This window comes from Acanthaster planci, linkage group LG07 (genome assembly GCF_054643075.1).
Source record: "Acanthaster planci isolate LZ-2023a linkage group LG07, COTS_SCS, whole genome shotgun sequence".
Lineage (NCBI taxonomy): Eukaryota > Metazoa > Echinodermata > Asteroidea > Valvatida > Acanthasteridae > Acanthaster > Acanthaster planci.
In genome coordinates this window covers 19407021-19427147 of record NC_141783.1, presented here as the reverse complement: position 1 = coordinate 19427147, position 20127 = coordinate 19407021, and the positions used below count along the sequence as shown (strand labels likewise).

Here is a 20127-nt window from a genome sequence, read left to right as displayed (position 1 = left end):
AACTTTGCCATCTGAATGCTTTCCGAATTGCAAGTAAGAATTAGTGTTATTTCCACCTAGACATTTTTTCTGAGCTATTAAATTAAGTCAAGCTTGGATTTAGCTCGCGCACGATAATTCGTAGTTTTGTTGTTTTAGTGGGTTTTACGGAAAGAAATATACTGACAAATTGCGGATTGGTTGGCATGTTTGGGTCATTAGCGGAGGTCCTATCGCCTCCCGAGGTAACTGAGGTCACAGTTTAGGAGGTACATGTACCTCCATGTAAGCTGCCCCAATTCATTCTGCATGTTAACTTCCTTGTTGGCCTTCTCACAAGAAATGCAGTATAAACGAATATGAGGACCAAGTACATGTAGGTAGAAAGTGAATGAAATGCTGGATAAGGTTGACGAAATGGTTGGGCTGGATTAGTGGGATGATGGGACAGCCAGAGTAAGAAGTGAAGGGAATGATGGGGAGGGGGCGGAGTAGGAAATGGATAGGATGATGGGGAGGGGGCGGAGTAGGAGATGGATAGGATGATGGGGAGGGGGCAGAGTAGGAGATGGATAGGATGATGGGGAGGGGGCAGAGTAGGAGATGGATAGGATGATGGGGAGGGGGCAGAGTAGGAGATGGATAGGATGATGGGGGAGGGGGTGGAGTAGGAGATGGATAGGATGATGGGGAGGGGGCGGAGTAGGAAATGGATAGGATGATGGGGAGGGGGTGGAGTAGGAGATGGATAAGATGATGGGGAGGGGGCGGAGTAGGAGATGGATAGGATGATGGGGAGGGGGCAGAGTAGGAAATGGATAGGATGATGGGGAGGGGGGCGGAGTAGGAGATGGATAGGATTATGGAGAGGGGGCTGAGTAGCAGATTGATAAGATGATGGGGAGGGGGGCAGAGTAGGAGATGGATAGGATGATGGGGAGGGGGCAGAGTAGGAGATGGATAGGATGATGGGGAGGGGGACAGAGTAGGAGATGGATAGGATGATGGGGAGGGGGGGTAGGAATGGATAGGATGATGGGGAGGGGGCAGAGTAGGAAATGGATAGGATGATGGGGAGGGGGCGGAGTAGGAGATGGATAGGATGATGGGGAGGGGGCAGAGTAGGAGATGGATAGGATAATGGGGAGGGGGCGGAGTAGGAAATGAATAGGATGATGGGGAGGGGTGATTAGGAAATGGATAGGATGATGGGGAGGGGGTGGATTAGAAATTGGATAGGATGATGGGGTCGGATACAAAGTTAAGAACTTTACATGTACTTGGGAGAAATTCTAATTATGCATCATCCATCAAGCTCACAAAAGCAATATTTTTATAATCATTCAGGTCTTTGTACCTGTATTTCCCTTGGTGGTAGTTTTTGTTGATTTACTTTTAACTGACAGGCGCCTTTCAGCACACAGCTGCACACAGCACTACCGGTAACTAGGTCTTTATTTTTCTCCCAGAGTATAACGAATTGTACTGCTCAGGTCGATATAATAGCTTGTACATCTGCATTGCAGTCGTATGTCAACCAATCTTGTTAAAAAATTTTGATGAAGCTTTAATAGTATTTTCTTGTTTAATTTAGTAGGCCTAACTGTATTTGTATAACTTATATGTCTCTTTCCTGTTATTGCAAGCGAGAAATTTAAATTCATGACAAGCAGCGAGCCATGGCGGCTTTGCCGTTCCAGTTTTCTCTTTGTTTTGCATGCTTACTACTTGACTTACCAAGGTTTCAGGCTGAGAGCACAGTTTGCAGAAAGAACTTTAGATATTACAATTATGTGACTTATGGATAAGGTTATGGGCCATCGGTTACTTTAGTATCGATATGTGCACGAATAATTACACGCTGGACTGCTTCACGTTTGTTTCGACACTGCTTATAAGCAGATCTACCCACAACAAAATTTATATTGTCACTGCTTTCACGAAGTGATGCACGGCCAATGTTTTTTAAGGGCACAACTATGCGAAATTATTACAGGTAATTTAATTAGGACGTTAAACAGATTGATTGCGTATGTTGGTGGTAGTAGAAGGCTACACACTGAACAACCTTGTCGGCAAAGACGTAACAGCACTTGAAGGAAAGCAAGCAAGTTAACAAGAGGTAAGTAATTCCTCTTCTATGTTGCAAATATCCAGAAGTTTGGTTTGACCAAGATAATGCATTCAGTTGTATTTGACGTTATACACTCACCTAATTTAAAAATTTTTATTTGATAAAAGGTTTGCATAGGGTCATTGCTTTCAATAATTTTATTTCTCTAATTGGTACCAAACACTTCCAAGCTCTTTAGCCCAAACCCCCAGTTGCTTTTCTTTTGTTAATGCACTTTCACCAAATCATTTAGATCTCAATTTGTGTGAGTACAATTTTCAACCTCGAGTAAATTTCCAGATCTGTAATTTTAGATGAAACTCAGAAAAATAGAAGGCATGCAGTCCATCAACACTAACAGAGATGTTCATTAGCAACCATTTCAGAGTTTTGACTGCAGCGAATAACGCAAATCACCCAATTACGGACTTAGAATTAAACTAGGCAGACACAAGAAAGTTACTCTTCGTTACAATTGTCCAGTCCAATTTATACCCAACAACGCCCCGCTGGAAATGTGTATGTACAAAATGTACATGTACATGTACTGTACATGTGTGATATACATGTATTTGTAAGGTGGAACCGCACTGGCTTTAATTAATACATGTACACTGCTCATGAATAATTTAGATTTTCACACAGTCTGTATATATCAAGGGTCACTATTATTCCTGGTGTGCGTGATTAGAAAGTTTTCTCAGTATGGCAGCTCCCGTGCACGTGTGAGTTATTGCTGTAAATCCCACGCGAACAACATGCATGGAAATGGTACTGTATTAAGTGGTTCTATACCGTTGTCAGCTATGAATCATGTAAAATTTGCTCTGTAGGTTCGAAAAATCAATATGCAGTTCGGCATTTCAAAAAGGTAAGGCCATTCAGGAACAAGCACGAGTCCGACTCTGCGTTGCGTCGGGCTAATATGGTAGATCTCGCAGGCATGTCCAAATAAAGCCTGCGGATTCGCTTCATTTGAAATTTGGGCTTGCACTGTTGGAATATATAACTGATGCATCAGTTGCAAATCGACCAAAGTGCACAAATACACAGCTATATGTTTTACAAGTTTTCTAGAATTGTTCGTAATTGTGCTTACAGGTTGATGTTGATGGTTGATGCTTTTAATAGGAAGAAAATAGAAAATAATTTTTAACCCCCTAACTGTGACTACAGTTATAATTAAAAGGAGAGATGGACAAGCACCTGCGGCTTTGAGAACCAATCTAACTAAACCCCCAGAAGAAAAAGAAAAGTAGGCCTAACAAACAAAACCAAAACACACACAAAACCACGAAGAGACTCCACCACCCGGACTGAAAAATCAGCAACCATGCAAACGGAAGGCACGTGTCAATGCCTATGCAGTGAACCAAATATCCCGGAGCTGTTCACTGGAGTGATGCAAATATATTTCGGACATTGTCAAGGACAAAACGAAATAGCTTCTATTGATCACCCTCGCCCCCAGCCCGAAGAACCTGGAAAGCACAAAGAAAAGCATGGACGTTTTGACACAAAATCGCAATCACCAACCAGTGTGACGAAAACCGATATTCAAAAACCATAGCAAACGAAAACTGGCTCAGAGAAACAAACAATCAACAACTTGAAGTAAAAAGAAAGCACCCTGTGGCGGTATACTAAACACAACGCTATAAATATTGGCCCTACAACGACCGGTCTACTCATTTCATTATCTCCCAACCCACAGCAGTATACTGCCAATAACAAGGGAAATGGGATAAAGTCATGAAATAAAAACAAAATAACAACTAGAGAAAATTTGTTTGTGAACAAACACATAGCTGTTCCCAAAAGGTTTTTTTATTGTCTTTTGATGACTGTCAATGAGTATCATACGTTTGTGATTAATTGGATTAAAAACGAGAGCTTATCTGTCTGTTTGACAACAGAACAAAGGGCTTTTTGCATTCTTTTATACATTTGAATAACTACGGCATCATTACATCAAGTCATTTTTCGTATATAACACATCTCTTTCAAGATATCCGCAAGATTTGAACCCGATGGAACCTGTAGTTCAGGAGATATACTGCCTTAAAGAGTGCACATTTAATGTCACGCGACTTGTCTCCTGATGACGTCATCATCCCGTAAGGTCAATATTCCTCTAACGCACTCCCTTTCCAAGATATCTGGAAGATTTGAACCCGATCAGACATTTGCTTCAGGAGATATAGGGCCTTAAAATGTATACCTTTAATGTCACGTGACTTCTCCCCTGATGACGTCATCATCACATACGGTCAATATTCCTCTAACGCCCTCCCGTTTTAAGATATCTGCAAGATTAGAAGCCGATCGGATATCTACTTCAGGAGATATAGGGCCTTAAAGAGTGCACATTTAATGTCCCGTGACTTGTCTCCTGATGACGTCATCACATACGGTCAATATTCCATTAAAACACTCCTTTTCACGATTTCTGCAACATAAAAACCCCACAGGAAGGCTATTTCAGGAGATATAGGGCCCTAAAAAGTGCACCTTTAGTGTCGTGATTTATCTCGTCATCATCACATAAGGTCAATATTCCTCTAAATTGCTCGCTTTTGAAGATATCTGCAAGATTGGACATCTACTTCAGGAGAAATAGGGCCTTGAAGAGTGTTTTCTCTGTTGACATCGGTCTGCAAACTCCCCCTTATTTGCATAATCATAAACATGCATTGCCACTCAAAAAAGTCTTTGATAATATCTAACATAACAATAATTGATTGCATATTTCAGATTTTCTATGTATATTTAAGAAAGAGAGTACAGGACTACTATCGATGATTCTGTTGCACTATCCTGGACATTCTGGCGCAAAAATGAATTTCACTTGTAACTGACTAGAAAGTTGTACTGTATGATACACAATCCGAAACCACTCCCGTGTACAGTGGCATACGCTGTGTGAGATCTGTAAATTAAGGGTCTGGTTTGTCATTGACTTCATCACCCGTCGTGTTTGGGGTTCACGACTTAGTACGTCCCTACGTAGATCCGGTGTCAGCCACATTCTTTGAGCAAACAAAGAGTAGAATCCATGCAAAATTAACAACATTTGACATTTCGAAAATGTCGTTATGAAAGCGATATATCGGTATTGGACAAAATACGATGTCGACCGTAACTACATCACTTTATGATTTGAAGAATGCTATGCCCCACCGAAAGTAATGGAATATTTAAATATTCAAATTTTAATAATAAATCACTTGATGACGTCATCATGACCAAATATTTACGTATTATCGCTTTATGGTGAGTGCTTCGTGTAACTTTGATGACGATGGAATTTTGCTAAGTTACAAAAAAGTGCCTCGAAACGTGTAAAAATAAATAATAAATTACTTCATGACGTCATTATGGCGTCATGTTTCTAGAACCATCTGTGCATAAGGGTTCTTCATAGGTATAAGTCTGATGAATATCGAGCATTTAGTTCATGAGATATAATAATTTGTGTTTCAAAAATAAAACTTCCGGTCAAACCGGAAGTAGAGGTCACATGAGGTTAAGATATCAATTTTCTTCTGTAACACGTCACTGACTATATACAAACCAAATTTGAGTTAAATCTGTCGAATAGTTTACTAGTTATTAGACTGTGAAGAATGAACGTTTGAATTGAGGTCACGTGACGCATGATGACGTCACGATTCCAAAAATTTCGGGGCACTTCTTCTAATGATGGTTAATTACCATTCCAAGTTTGAAATTGATTAGGCTTAAAATAATTGTCAAAGTGCCTTGTAGAATAAAAAAGTAGAAAAAAAAATGAAAGTTAGAGGTGGTGTTTGTGAATACATAGCTGTTCCCAAAATGTTTTTTATTGTCTTTTGAAGACTGTCAACGAGTATCATTTTAAGTTTACAAACAATTGCATTACTGCAATTGAACGTAGAGTGCATGAGATATGACGATTTGTGTGTTAAAATACAACTTCCGGTCAAACCAGAAGTAGAGGTAACATGAGGTCAAGAAATTAGTTTTTATCTATAACACGTCCCTGACTATGTGCATACCAAATTTGAGTTAAATCGGTCAAATAGTTTATTAGTTATTATGCTGTAAAGAGGTCACGTGACTTCTGATGACGTCAAAATACAAAAGTTTCGAGGCTCATTTTCTGATCATGGTTAATTATTATACCAAGTTTGAAATTGATCGGAATTAAAGTTCATGAGATATGACGATTTTTGTTGTCAAATACAACTTCCAGTCAAACTGGAATTGGAGGTCACACGAGGTCAAGATATTAATTTTCATCTATAACACGTCCCTGCATACCAAATTTGAGTTAAATCGGTTCAATAGTTTACTAGTTATTAGACTGTAAAGAATAAAATTTTGAATTGAGGTCAAGGGACTCCTGATGACGTCACGATTACAAAAAGTTTCGGGGCACATCTTCTGATGATGGTTAATTATTTTACCAAGTTTGAAATTGATAAGATTTAAATGGAAATATTTATATCACATCAAAAATTGCGATAAAATCAAATTATTATACTCACAAGAATGGGACAGTTTATATGAATAATTGGAACAGAAAATTGATAGAAAGAATGGGAAAAAATAAAAAGGAGGGGGTGGAAAAATATCAAACTCGACATTATGGATACAATGTAACTCTGCGACTTCATAAATGACCTGCAAAGCACTGCACCATTTTATTTTATATGACAGTAAACCCTAACCACGACCAAAATTACATGTTAATATTTTTCTCCGAAAGCAAACTGTTGCGTGGAATTTATCGTAATATACACTGAACAGCAAAAGAAACTTTTCACCTCTGACAAAGGCCACACATAAAAATTCACGCTATAGAAAAAAACAATTTTTGTACACAGGTATGCTGCAATACCTTTTACTAATTACATGCTCAAAAGCCAGTGATTATTTTTATAACAAAGAAGAAACTGACATGCACAGCAACTTGGTTACTGAATCAAAAGTCACACACAAGAGCACTCTCCGCCAAGCAAAAATGATCCGTGAATGGACAACATTTTAAACAACCAATGACAAAGTGAACACCTGTTTTGTCAAAATGATGTGCAGGAGTGGTTTCTGTATAGGGATGCCATCCTTACTGACTCTCCATACACATTATTGAAAAATAATGATGGTGACTTCTTTATTTCGTCCTGTGACATTGATTTCTGAGTAAAACCTGAGGCTCATTCTGTTACATTCTGTGACTTTTATCAAGTAACCAAGTTGCTGTGCATGTCAGATAGTGTTCATATATATGCTAACTAAATTATGTCTCATTTAAACAATCGTAGATTATGCTTGAAATGTTGTCGGTTGTGCCAGACGGATTGTATAACAGGGAACAAGGAGGGATGATTACTAATACTTTAAAAGGTTTTCAAAATTACAAGCTTGCACCATTTTGGCCCAGGCCTGATTTTTCTTTTTTACAAAAATATTTACAAAACGCGACAATATCGGCTAATGACAACATCCGCACACGTCTGTCCCAGAAAAATCGATAAAATATCACAACTTTCTCCAATCAAGACTTTATTTCTTTATTTCCTTTATTTCTGGTGCAATTAATGGTGGAGCACCCTTTTTTCCATAGACACGTTGAGGTTGGGCGAAAGTTTTCCCTTGCCCAGCTTAAGCGGCACCCAATTCCATGAGCAGCTGTATTACGTTTCGCGTTTTGGGACCGGCCTATCTTGGCACTGCTTCGCAGTGCAATGCGGGAATATAGCTCGGAACCCAGCAACTCAGACAGGCAATGATGTCTACAACCAGTCTTGGACGAGTTTTGAAAGACTCCAAAGCTGTCTTTACTTTTCCTTTACTATTACTATGTACCTTCTGATTACTAGTGTATTGGGCAGTATGGTGATTTCCCAGATAACCCCACAAGAAACCAAATTAAGAGTTAAATCCTGGAAGACGTCGGAAAAGTTTGTAACCACCATGATCCGTTTAACATTAAAACGCTCATTTTTCCCATTTTAGCCTGAGTTCCAAAGTTGAAGCCGCTTAAAAGTGACTTGGTCATTATTTTGCAAAGGTACTGGACACAAATAAAAAAGTAACCGATTGCAAAGTCTGAAACAAATTGCTGCCACAGTGGTCGAATGCCCAGTCTAATGAACATCCCCACAATTGGTAAACAATCTGCATTTTTTTAATCACAGCCCTCAGTCCATGATGGGTCCTCTGCGGTGGTTCCAAGAAATTGTTGGCTCAGCATGTCGCAGGAAACCTGTACAAAGGAGAGTGAGTTCAGCACCTCTGGATCGATGCCTTGGCGCAGTTGACTTAACGATGATCGGTGTTGGAAGTATGATTGGATCCGGCGTTTTTCTTTTGCCTGGACAGCTTGTAGGAGTGGTGGCAGGACCGATTTCTCTTCTGGCTTTCTTCATCTCTGGACTGATTGCTTTGTTAGCTGGGCTGTGCTGCACTGAGTGCGCCTTGCAGATTCCTGAAACAGGAGCGGCTTACGCGTTCGCGTATGCGACACTTGGAGAAATGGTGGCTTTCTTGATTGGTTGGGGTGGTGTAGCGACGCGAATCCTTGGGGTTGCTTTAATAGCGCAAGTTTGGAGTGGCTATTTAGACGAGGCTACAGGAGGCTACATACAAAATGCTACTATCGAGTTTGTTCTTGGGGGTGAGGAATGGGATGCCCCTCTTCTTAGCAGCTATCCCGATTTTGTCGCTGGATTAGTGATTCTCGCGTCTAATGCTCTTGTATCATTCGGCACGAACGTATTCTCCAAGGTTAACAATGTGTTCGTGCTGTCGACCTTATTAACTCTGACTTTTGTTTTCATTGTGGCGATGATTCACGCAAATTTCTTTTACCTTGTTGAGCATGGTTTTGCTCCTCGGGGAGTTGGACTTGATGAGGTTGTAGCAAGTGTATTCACTGCTTATTTAGGTTATGCTGGGTTCGAAACCATCGCACTTTGTGCCGAGGAAGCGAAGGATCAAACGAAGGATCTCCTGATGGGACTGTTGGCTGCAGTTGCTATCAGCATGCTGGTATATTTGGCTGGATCCCTCTCAATCACTGTATTAGCGGAATACAGCAACATCGATCTCAAATCTCCGTTTGAAGCGGTATTTGACGAACTTGATGGTTTACACTGGATGAAGTACATTGTAGCTATCAGCGCACTGTGCAGTGTAACGGGAGGAGCTCTTAACTTCGCTTACAGTTCGACTCGCTTCATTTATCCAATGTCAAGGGACGGCCTTCTGCCCGCCATGTTGTCCAAGACCAGTGAGACAACAAAGACACCCTTGCTGGCTAACTTTCTTGGGGCATGCCTTTCATTAGTTCTAGGCGTGCTTATTGATATCAAATTTTTAATTCAGGTACCGTCTATGCTATTTACGCTGGAGACGGTCGGCGTTATATTTGCGGCAGTCATTCTGCGTTACAATCCCACTATACAAAGTGAATACATGGAAGTGGAAAGCAAAGATGAAAGTTGTGGCACTGAAGGTTCGTCTGTACCACATGTAAATCGACACCACAGTAACCTAGAATTGAAGGGTTTGCTGGATCAAATGCAGGAAACCTTTACTGGTGACAATAACGCTCGAAGCGATCCCCCATCGCCTCCATCTTTGATCAAGAAGGCCTCAACTGTCCTCTTTCAGTGGATCAGAAATCATCCAACTAGATCTGTGATCCTGTCTTTATGCTTGCATATCACCTTTGAATTCCTCTTTGTGGGATTGCTAACCTTCACTCTGGAGGACTTTTCACAAGCCAGTGACTCTTCTTTAGTACTATGGATTGTCATCTGCGGTGTTCTGTGTCTCATCGCATGCTTTCCTTTATTGCTTCTCCCGCAATATAGGGACGAACTCCCTTTTAAGGTAAGAAACTTCAAGGGCTGTTCCAGAGCCTATATGTATTTTTATATCTAAGGGGGCATTTCTTTCCCAGGTTAAATGATTGAGATTTTCCGTTTGTAACCATTTATGGCTTTTAGGGGATTGAGAGTAAGTTTGGGGCTTCTTAACCTGTTTTGGAAGGAAAGGAAATAGACCCCCCAATCGCCAGTTAATGTGAAAGCTACAGGAAAATTGCCCCTTCTCCTTGTTGGAGATGTAAACACTCCTACAAATGCGTAAGTCTTTTTTTTTAAATGAACAGTTTCTCCCAGGGAATTGCCTTGGGAGTTTAATACAGGTATTGCTGAGTCGAAAAATATCAAAAGTGTCTTCAAAGTATCTTTTTGTACGGTGATCTGTGAAACACGATGGTGTCAATAAATTGGGATACGGAGGTGCGCTACTTGCGACAGGTATACTTAAACGTGGGCGCGGAAAAGGGAAACAAATATGACAACACCATCCAGAGATGAATTTTTAAAAGATAAGGCAATTTATGAATAAACCAAATTATAAACATTTAAATTTTATAGAGTTATTAGTCAGCTAAACAGAGAATCGAACGATTTCAAGTACTTTCCAGGAGCTGTCAGTAGTGGGGGGGGGTTAGTTGGGTAGAGTTTGACCTATGCATAAGTATAATAATAATATGATATCGATATGAATAGGAATGAGGTGTACGGTGAAAAATTCTGGCACAGGTGGACCTTTGGTAAGGGAATGGCATAAGGTAAGACAGTCTGGCACAGGTTGAGCCTGGTGTTTGGGATAAAATAGGAATAAGGCATAGCAAGGGGTAAATTTTTTGGCACAATTTAACCTCGATTATGAAAGTATGACATAAAATGATGAAAGAGGATGAGTCATACTGACTGGGAGGTCCTGGCCCACCAGGAGATCCTAAGGTAATTAATTAAGGAGTAGGAAGCGATCATCCCAACAAAATAGAAAGCTTGTGCCGCCGGTTAATGAGAGGAATAATCCCTAGACGATGGACTGTACATAGTGGGTGAGCTGTGTCGGTGGACTATTGTGTTAATGATTACATTGTGTACGTTGGAAGTGAGCGTTGTTCCAACTTAACCTTTGGACACTAAAGGAGAGAGGGCGCCCACGTGCTAACGGTCTTGCGTTTAGCTTACTATGGCTACCAAGATTTGATCGATACGGGAAGAAGGCTCTGTTGTTCCTAGCTGAATTTTTACTCCTTTCAACTACAGCGTTCTACAGTGGTTATCCTGTATATGTATATGGGTTAGGCTCTGGCGGTATTTTGCTCTTTTAATAATGCTCTTTTTATTGTTCAAATTGGCCTTTTTATTGCGGGGGGGGAGTAAACTGCAAACCTACATAGTCCAATTACATTTTTTTACTAGATGGACTTTTATACAAAAAAGCAATAAAAAGAACAATTTGAGCAATAAACGGAGGAATTTGAACAATAAAAACAGCAATTTATACATTAAAAAGACCAATTTATACAATAAAAGGACCAATAGAAAAATACAAAGTTCATTTTGAACAATAAAAATAAAAGATCTGTTTGAGCAATGAAAAGAGTGTATTTTAACAATGAAAATATCAATTTACACCATAAAAATTCAATTTGAATGATAAAAAGAACAATTTGAACAATGAAAAGAGTAAAAGAGTAAGAAAACGAGTAAAAGAGCAATACAAAAAGCAGTTTGAGAAATAAAAAGACCAATTTGAGCAGTAAACCAATGACAAAATAAACAATGAAATATACAAATCAGAAGTTGTAAATACATGTATATTTAAGATATATGGAACGAATTCATTTGTTTCGTGTCATTTAAAGGTCATCCTTCGCAGGGTCAACAAGAATGGTATTTATGCAGCCAAGCCCTATGCTTGTCACCAGTGTGACAAATGCTTCAGACGGAAGTTTAATCTAGAAAGGCACATGGAAAATATCCATGTTGAGGAGGAATCAGACACGAATGAAGTTGACGAAAACTCGGATTCTGTTGAAGAGGTCGATGACGAAACCTCGGATGAAGACAGTTCAGATTTGGAAGACAATGCCGCCTACCAAGATTGCCTGGCTGAAGCGAGAGAAACACATAGGGGGATGTGGGATGGAAAGTATGACAAGTACGTCAACGAAGGCATGGATGAAGATCAAGCCAGGCAGAAGGCAAGCAGAAAGACCCTCGGTGCAGTGAAGACTTTTTTTGACAACTATAAGGAGTGCCTGTCCAGTTCCTGTCAAGTTCAAAGACAACAGTGTGTAGACACAAATGGTTCCAGGAAGAATTAGTACATGTAATGCCTCTGATTTCAAAGTTAACAAACTTCCGGTAATCACCCTTGTAGCAATTCAAATTACCGCTATAGGTCATTAGGGAGACATTTCCATGAGAACGTGCACAAAATATTTCCAACTTTACTGTCTCATAATTCAATATTCCCTAATCTGATGTGAACCAAACTTTGTATGTTTTTATTTCAGGCCCTAAACTATCAACTCTCAAAATAAAGACGGTAAAATTCGGCCTCCTTGTGGTAGTTTGAAAATAGGGAGACACTGAAATGTCTCCCTAAAAGGGAGACAAGGTCTCCCTAATGCAGAAAAATGTACAACAAAATGTCTCTCAAATGACCTATTTGTAAGTATTCTTAAAATCGCTAAGATAATTATTGTAAAAAATCAACGATGACTAACACAATAGTCCACCGACACAGCTCACCCACTATGTACAGTCCATCGTCTAGGAATTATCCCTCTCATTACCCGGCGGCACGAGCTGTCTATTGTGTAAGGATTATCGCTTCCTACTCCTTAATTAGATCTCCTGGTGCGTTTGAAGCGAGATATGGGACGGAGAACCCCCCCCCGCTTTTGTGTTGGTCATTGTTTGATCGGAATCTCAGGAATTCTTTACAGACTTCTGGGGGGGGGGAAGTGTTAGGTAACAATAGTCTAGAGCGTGTATAGGGATTTGACATGTAAGGGTAGGGGGTACCCCTACGTCCCATATCTTGCCTGGTATATCCTGGTGGGCCAGGACCTCCCGTCATGTTATGTCATCATTTCATACGCAAGGTCAAATTGTGCCCCCAAAAATTTACCCCTTGCTATGCCTTATTCCTATTTTATCCCATACACCGGGTCAACCTGTGGCAGACTTTCTGACCTTATGCCTATCCCTTACCAAAGGTCAACCTGTGCCAGAATTTTTCACCCTTCACCTCGTTCCTATTCATATTGATATCATATTATTATTATACTTATGCATATTAATGTGACCTTTTGTTATTATTGTCGCAAAGGTAACATTGTACCCAACTGACCCCCCACAACTGCTGTCCACGAATGAAAAACATTCATTATGTGATATAAAGTTAAGTAAAAGGCAGTTTTCTGATTCTACTTTTCATTCGCAGTATATATTTCCAAATGTATAAAATAAAAAGAAATCACAATATTGATATCCTTATATAAAATATTTTGAATGTGGAGATTACTCTAAAGCAACAGCTCGGTTAGATTAATACATAAAAATAAACTTGCTTCGGCCTACCTAGCCGATCTGTGCTGAAATAATTAAACACAGTCAGGTAATTTATTTTTTATTGAATGAAAAGACTTAATTAGACAGTAAAGCAAAATTAAGAGCATTTTCAATAAGCTGTTTTTGATATACGTCAACTTTGAAAGCCAAACAAAGGCTTTAACTGAGAAGAATAATGTTTCATTTGATTCTTCAATTTTATAAATCATTCTATATTCACAAAGAATTATTGATGGATAGCATCATTTGTGTTCGGGTTTTTTGGCTGTGTCTGAATGCAAAATGAGATGTACACGTATTTTTTTCTTTTGCTTGCTGTCCACATACAACGCAGTGTTGCTCCTTTCCAACGCCTTTTTGAGTTCCTGCCATGTTTCAAAGTGACAGTCAACATTGACAGCCTGTGTGAACTTCGAAACATGGGATCCAACCGGCGCTTTTCTTGTGATGACCTATTGGTGATCTATTTATATCTGTGGGTAATGCCTAACCCAAGATTTTATCGAATTCGTCAGGAAATCTTGGTTTGGGAACCAGGCTACTTTTAAACATGGAGTGGCCAATCTTCTCCTTATGCAATCTTTGCTAAAATTCAACAGTGCCCAGATAATATAGTGCAAACGAATGGAGTGCGCACATGTTGGTTCACGCGCTGGTTGTCGGGCTAATGCCTTTTACACACATTATTTTAAGCGTGACGTAGTTACTTCGGTATCCTATAGAACTGTTACTTAATAAAGTCACACTTCGTTTACATGTGCGCTTTCCTTTGGCAATGGGGTGGGACACGATCCACGGATGTCCCATAGGAAAACGCAATGTAAAGAACGTGTGACATGATTATGTTTTAGGTCCACTGGTCGAAGTGGTATTTAACGCCACCTTGTGTGCGAATGTGCAGTCGCCACAGTAATGGTTTGATTCTGGAAGCCAGAGGACGTTTTGCGTAACTTACTTCCGTGTTCACCATGTGCCTTGGACTCAATAGACCGGCAATGTAAGCAAGCATTTGTGAAACGCAAGACACTATTAAGATAACGATGCATTTAGATATCAGGATATTCTAATTTTAGTAGAAATAAAAACCATTAATCAACTCAGCATGAAACCATCAATCAAACAAACTTTTGAAAAAAGCAAACAAATTTCGATGCACTTTGAGAGAAAGACAAGTATATTTTGTTTGATGACAGGTGCCATTGATGCCATTCTTACCGCTGATCGGCTTGCTGTCTACCACCATACTATTGCTACACTTTGACTTCTTGGCCTTCATTCAAGTCCTCGTGTGGACATGTTTAGGTAAGTATCACATACCAACTACTTATGACGGAAATAACTCTACTTAGAAAAGTTTCAAGTACCCACAGACAATGATCCCAATTCTCTTCACAGAGTTCAAATGTATTACTGAATAAAAACTTTAAATATTTTTGAAATTCACATTCCGGTGTTTCATTTTTTTTAAATTGCAGTAATATTTTCCAACTACTATACCCATTTCCTTCAATAAATTCAATATCCACTTTACCATCCGGCTTTACCATCCAAAATTGGTCTGTATAGTTTACATGGAAATCGTTAGTCTTCAACCTTCAGAACTAGGCCTCAAGAAGTTTACTTTCTTATTCTGATTTTGCCTCACGATTAATCTTCTAACTATTTAAAATTTTTGAACACGATTTGGAATTTGGAAATCAACCTCAACTTTCCTATTTGGAACACACGTATTAAACTGTTGCTTATTATATCTGAATATTATGTTATCAAAGTTTACATGGGATTTAATGATTTCGGTGTAAGTTTTTATGCTTGTAAATTTAAATGCCCTCTAGCTTTTGAGTTTTTTTCCATCTTTCATTCCATAGTGTTCTGCAAATATGCAGGTGAAATATAGCCCAATGGGCTAGACTTTTGAGCTATATTTGGCCCTTGACCTGTGAGTGCACCGGCAACGCACAGGAAAAGGACATGGAATGGTTTAAAACAGGAACAAGCCAAGGGAGCTTCTAATAATCATCTTGTTCAAAAGAGGCCCTTTGCGAGTTAAATTTGAATAAAATCTGACACACTGAGGTATCTGATTGCACATGATCATAACAATTTTAATTCCCCAGACTAAAGACACTGTTGCTATACATCGTGTTCCGGGCAAGCTTTTGCATAGCGATCACCATCTCTGCAATGGATTGGTTCCAATGTGCCCTTCTCCGTTGAAGGCAATGACGCAAAATGTAACCAAGCAAAAGCTTGCCCGGAATCACGAGGTATAGCAACAGTGTTTTTAGTATTGAAAATTCAAATTGTTGTGGTCAAGTGAATTTGAAGAAGGCAGTGTACCAGATTTTATTCAAATTTTATTCAATGGTATTGGTTTTAGTTGATAACTACTGACTGAGTACTGAAGATGAAAAATTTTTTTTTGCTTTCCAGGAATACTCGTGTACTTCACATATGGCATGAAGCACAGCGTTGAAGGAGCACGACAAGATGGCCATTAGAATTAACAGTGACTTGAAACTATGCCTCCAACGACAAATTCTTTACAGATAATAGAGATATGATTCAACTGGAAATTATTTCTTCTCTGTAAAATAAGCATATCTTTATTACCCTACTGGAATTAAGGTCAATTATTAATGTATATTTATAAAATCTATGTCTGAAATATTTTATTTCGGAAATATGTACATACAGGAATCTCTGTTTTCTTTTCGGTCTCGCAGATGTGGATGACGGAATACATTACTAAGTTGAAAAATCCCTCAATTGAAACTGCACTCCGTGTGCTGATTTCTTATTTGCAACTATTGCCTTCCAGAAAGACAATTAAAGACGTATGTTTGACCAAGTTCATCATTTAAATTACACACATTAACTCCACAGGAAGTGTCTGCATATTGGTAGTATTTTTGGCAGGTGGAGGGTTCTTCAAACTGTTTCCTTTCAAATCAAATTGGCTGGTGTTTACATCTTAAAATCAATCACACATTCGTATTCTTTGTAGGGTAGTACTATAAAGGTCTGTATATTTCAGAGCAAAATCGGGTATTATAACTTCTACACCACATAAAGCATTTTTTTAAATTTAGGAGCAATTACATTTTAACAAGTAACGATAACAGGTTGAAAGAACTTTATTCTCCTGTGCCATCCACTGTTCCAGAAACGTTCTAAACAATAGGCTAGAGGGCGCTATGACTGCTCCAAAAGGGCGAGTTTTGAACTAACAACGTCAAAAATCAAAAGCAAACCACAAAGCAGGATTGCCAAATGCCTGTGATATTTAAATTGTAAACCAAGTATAGCCAGGACACGAGCCCATGTTAAACAGGCTGATTTATTCATTGGAACAGTTTCATGTTAATGAAAGCATCTTTTTAAAAGGAAAATTGGCGCATATTTATTGGTTAAGAAATACTGAATAATGCTTATAAGATTTCAATTTGCTTAAAAAAAGAAGGGCCGATTAGAATTGATACCAACCTAATCAATGATGTAACAAAAGTCTTCCTTAGTAAAAAACTAAGAATTCATGGAGGGGGGCAAGGCAGCAATCCCATTGCACTGGTCGATTTGCTTTTGTTACAGCCTTATGCACATCTTTCTTAAGAACAAAAATACTTTACATTTAAAAGCAAGTACAAGCCTCAGGAGTCCCTCGGGTGGAGGGAACTATTGATTACGACAACACTACCAGCTGTTAGGGATTTAGGTGCTGGAATAATTATACAAGATATCCACCCTGCCTTAGAAGATATAAGTATCCTGCAACTAACACCAGCTGGAAACAATGCGTTTTGCGAGGTGTCCAAAATGGGGTTGTTTATTCTCTCAAAAACTCTAGACGCTCTATTTGGGCAAGTATAGGTGATATTTAAAACATTTTCAGTGGATATTTTCGTGGGAACATGCTGAATGTGATCACAGTTATGAACAATATTTTGTATATAATGTAACTGAGCTTCGAAGTTTGTTTCAAGATCCCCCCAATTTACAAAAGAGATGATGTACACATGCCTACAGCTACTACAAACTACTGCACGTCATTGAGATTTTGATATGACCGGATTCCACTTGTTGAGATATTTCAACTGTGATAATGTAAGGGACTGTGATATAGCATTATTTTGGCGAAACTTGATATGCTCTAATTGCCGGCGGAGGGCCTCTCGTGGAGCGCCTTGACCTGCTCGTTTGTTAGTTTGTTACATTTTGCGCACGCACGCACAAAACACATAAAAAGTACATATATAACAATTACCTCGAAACTAGCCAACCCTTCCTGGGCATGGTAAAAAAAACAGGAGCCCAAACTAGATGCCAATTTCCGGTGCGCTAACCTTTCGTACTAGTGTGGAGTTGTGAACAAAAGACGTCCACACGATGCAGGAAGGAAAGACGTTCTGTGGACCTACCCGTGTCCACCGGAAGTTTTACATTCTCTGAAAAAGAGGTTTAAAGGCATTTGAGGGTTAGAGTCATCCGTCGTAAAAGGAGATGAATAGTGAAGGAAACGTTTTACAGAAATTCAGCCGAAAATTGTGTTTCCCTGTTCAAGAAAATGAGAACTTTAATCGATTGTTTTAATTTAAGTGCAAGAAAACAAAATAATGTTAACACTAGGTAAGTAATGCATAATGTAAGTGTGAGTGTGTGTGCAGGCGTGGATACATAGTGTGGACATCTGCACCAAAGAGGTCCACATAATGTAGGGTGCAATGACGTTGTGTGTACTTGTGTGCAAGCGTTTCATACATAGTTTGGACTTCTGCACAAAAAGTCCAAATAATGCAGGTGCGATGGCGTAGTGTGCACTCTCACATGCCCACACAATGTTTTGCCCTTCTCTGAAAAACAGTTTCAAAGGCACTTTAGGGTCAGGGTTATTTGTGGCAAAATGAAAAGAAACAATCCAGGAAATCATCATCCAAAATCCAGCTCGAAGGAGTTATCATTCATAGTTGGAGAAAAAGGAGCATTTCTCTCAAGGTTCTTTAACCACAGGAGAACACTCTGTTTTTTTGGTAAACAGGTATGGGTGTGAGTTTGTTCCTGCATTCAATTGGGGACCCTGAAAAATAGAGGACAATAAGGTCCCCGATTGACAGAGGGTCCCCGATTGACAACTGTGTACAAAACATATGGGTGGTCTTCTAAAAAAGTTAAAGTACAAACAAAAGAGGAACAATAGGGGGTCCCCAGTTGCAGGCAAATACACACTTGTGTGGGTGTGTGGGTGTACTTGTGAAAGGTGCAGAGGGTGCTCCTCTATGTATAAACATGTCACAAAGTTCCTTTTAGCGTATAAAACTGCCTATTTTACCTCTCAGAAGCCTTGTACATGTTTATGTTTGACGTTGTCGTTGGACATAGTCACATCTTTTGTTGGTCTAAGGTTGAATGGTTTAGGTCTTAGAGAAGGTGAAAGGTATGTTCGTTGCGGGAAAAATTTGAATAGGTTTGGGGTCCTTTGGACTTCTGGGCGGTGTGACGTCGCTTGGTAATTGTTTTTGATACATGTATATGACGCAGTAGCGAGCCAGAAAAGCGAGTACGACGAGCGCCATAGTAGCAAGCAGAGCCTTGAGTCCGATTTATTTATTAAGGGGGCTGAAATATTTTCCTACCCTTCCGATCTTGAATTTTGTGCTTGTAAGTTTGAAGATTCTTTGCTAGTGAGACGCTCGGGAAAAGAGCAGACACTCTTTCCATTTAACGTATGCATGCGTAAGGAGACTTCTTCTACGACTATGGCCAACTAGAGTGGAGCTTGTGCTTGACTGTCCCGGAGGTTATCATACCGCTAAGGACTGGGAACTAATCCACCAAGTCGCAGGGACAACGCACCTGTTATCCAAGCAGCGGCCGAACCATACCCAGCTTGACGACTGGAGAACTCCGCAAGGGATATCCAGCTTTCAACCGTACGCGGTGGACCGTGGATGTCTCACCGGCGACTGTTTCCTGATAGAAGGACTAGAACGTTTGCTGTGAGGTGGGCTCGTAAACGTTACGTGAACGATCCTCAAAGGCAACTTAATTAATGAGTCATTCACATTGTACCGAGTAAAGGCTGTACTATCAAAATAAGCCAAAATAACATGTAATTTCATACCAGCGTGGCAGTTGATTGGGAATTTTATTTTGGATTCTCGCCACCTTTTAAAATTGTAATTCTAAGCTTTAACCATTGCCGTTTCATATGATTCGATTGAGTCTGGTGTTAGGGTTTTGATTGAATGAAAAATTAGTTGCTGTTGTGATTTAAGTTTGTATGTAGGCCTAAATATTGTATAAAGCTGTGCGCACTGATTTGTTAAATTGATTTAACCATTTGACGTTGAGCTGTCTTCATATTATATTAAAATACCGAGTACAAGTCAGACTTTAATGAACCTTGAATTTCTTATTCCTCATTCGAGCATGTGAACTAAATAGGCTTTCACCCTTCTAACAGAAAATAATTTTCTTCTCGGGGTCATTCTGACAAAAAACAGCCATGAATCGAGGTCCGATTGTAAATTGGGGACGTCTTCTCAGTTCGCAATGCAGTGAAATTTGAATCTGCAGTGAGCATTTATGACGATCGCCGAG

General features: G+C 39.5%; 1 protein-coding gene across 1 annotated transcript; it reads left to right on the top strand.

Annotated features, from left to right (window-relative positions):
- Positions 1–1203: 1203 nt before the first annotated feature.
- LOC110976211 (cationic amino acid transporter 4-like) lies at positions 1204–17836 on the top strand. The gene is made up of 4 exons (XM_022229295.2): positions 1204–2101; positions 8275–9973; positions 14724–14832; positions 15964–17836. Exons 2-4 carry the CDS (start codon positions 8285–8287, stop codon positions 16029–16031), a joined length of 1866 nt encoding a protein of 621 aa, XP_022084987.2. The 5' UTR covers positions 1204–2101; positions 8275–8284; the 3' UTR covers positions 16032–17836.
- The last annotated feature ends 2291 nt before the right edge of the window (positions 17837–20127 follow it).

What these genes read in the sequence shown, in the direction of transcription:
- LOC110976211 (XM_022229295.2), top strand. Translation starts at nt 8,285, where the DNA reads ATGATGGGTCCTCTGCGGTGGTTCCAAGAAATTGTTGGCTCAGCATGT. An exon ending in GGGACGAACTCCCTTTTAAG is followed by an intron (nt 9,974 to 14,723) that starts GTAAGAAACTTC and finishes GTTTGATGACAG; the next exon opens with GTGCCATTGATGCCATTCTT. An exon ending in CCTCGTGTGGACATGTTTAG is followed by an intron (nt 14,833 to 15,963) that starts GTAAGTATCACA and finishes TTTGCTTTCCAG; the next exon opens with GAATACTCGTGTACTTCACA.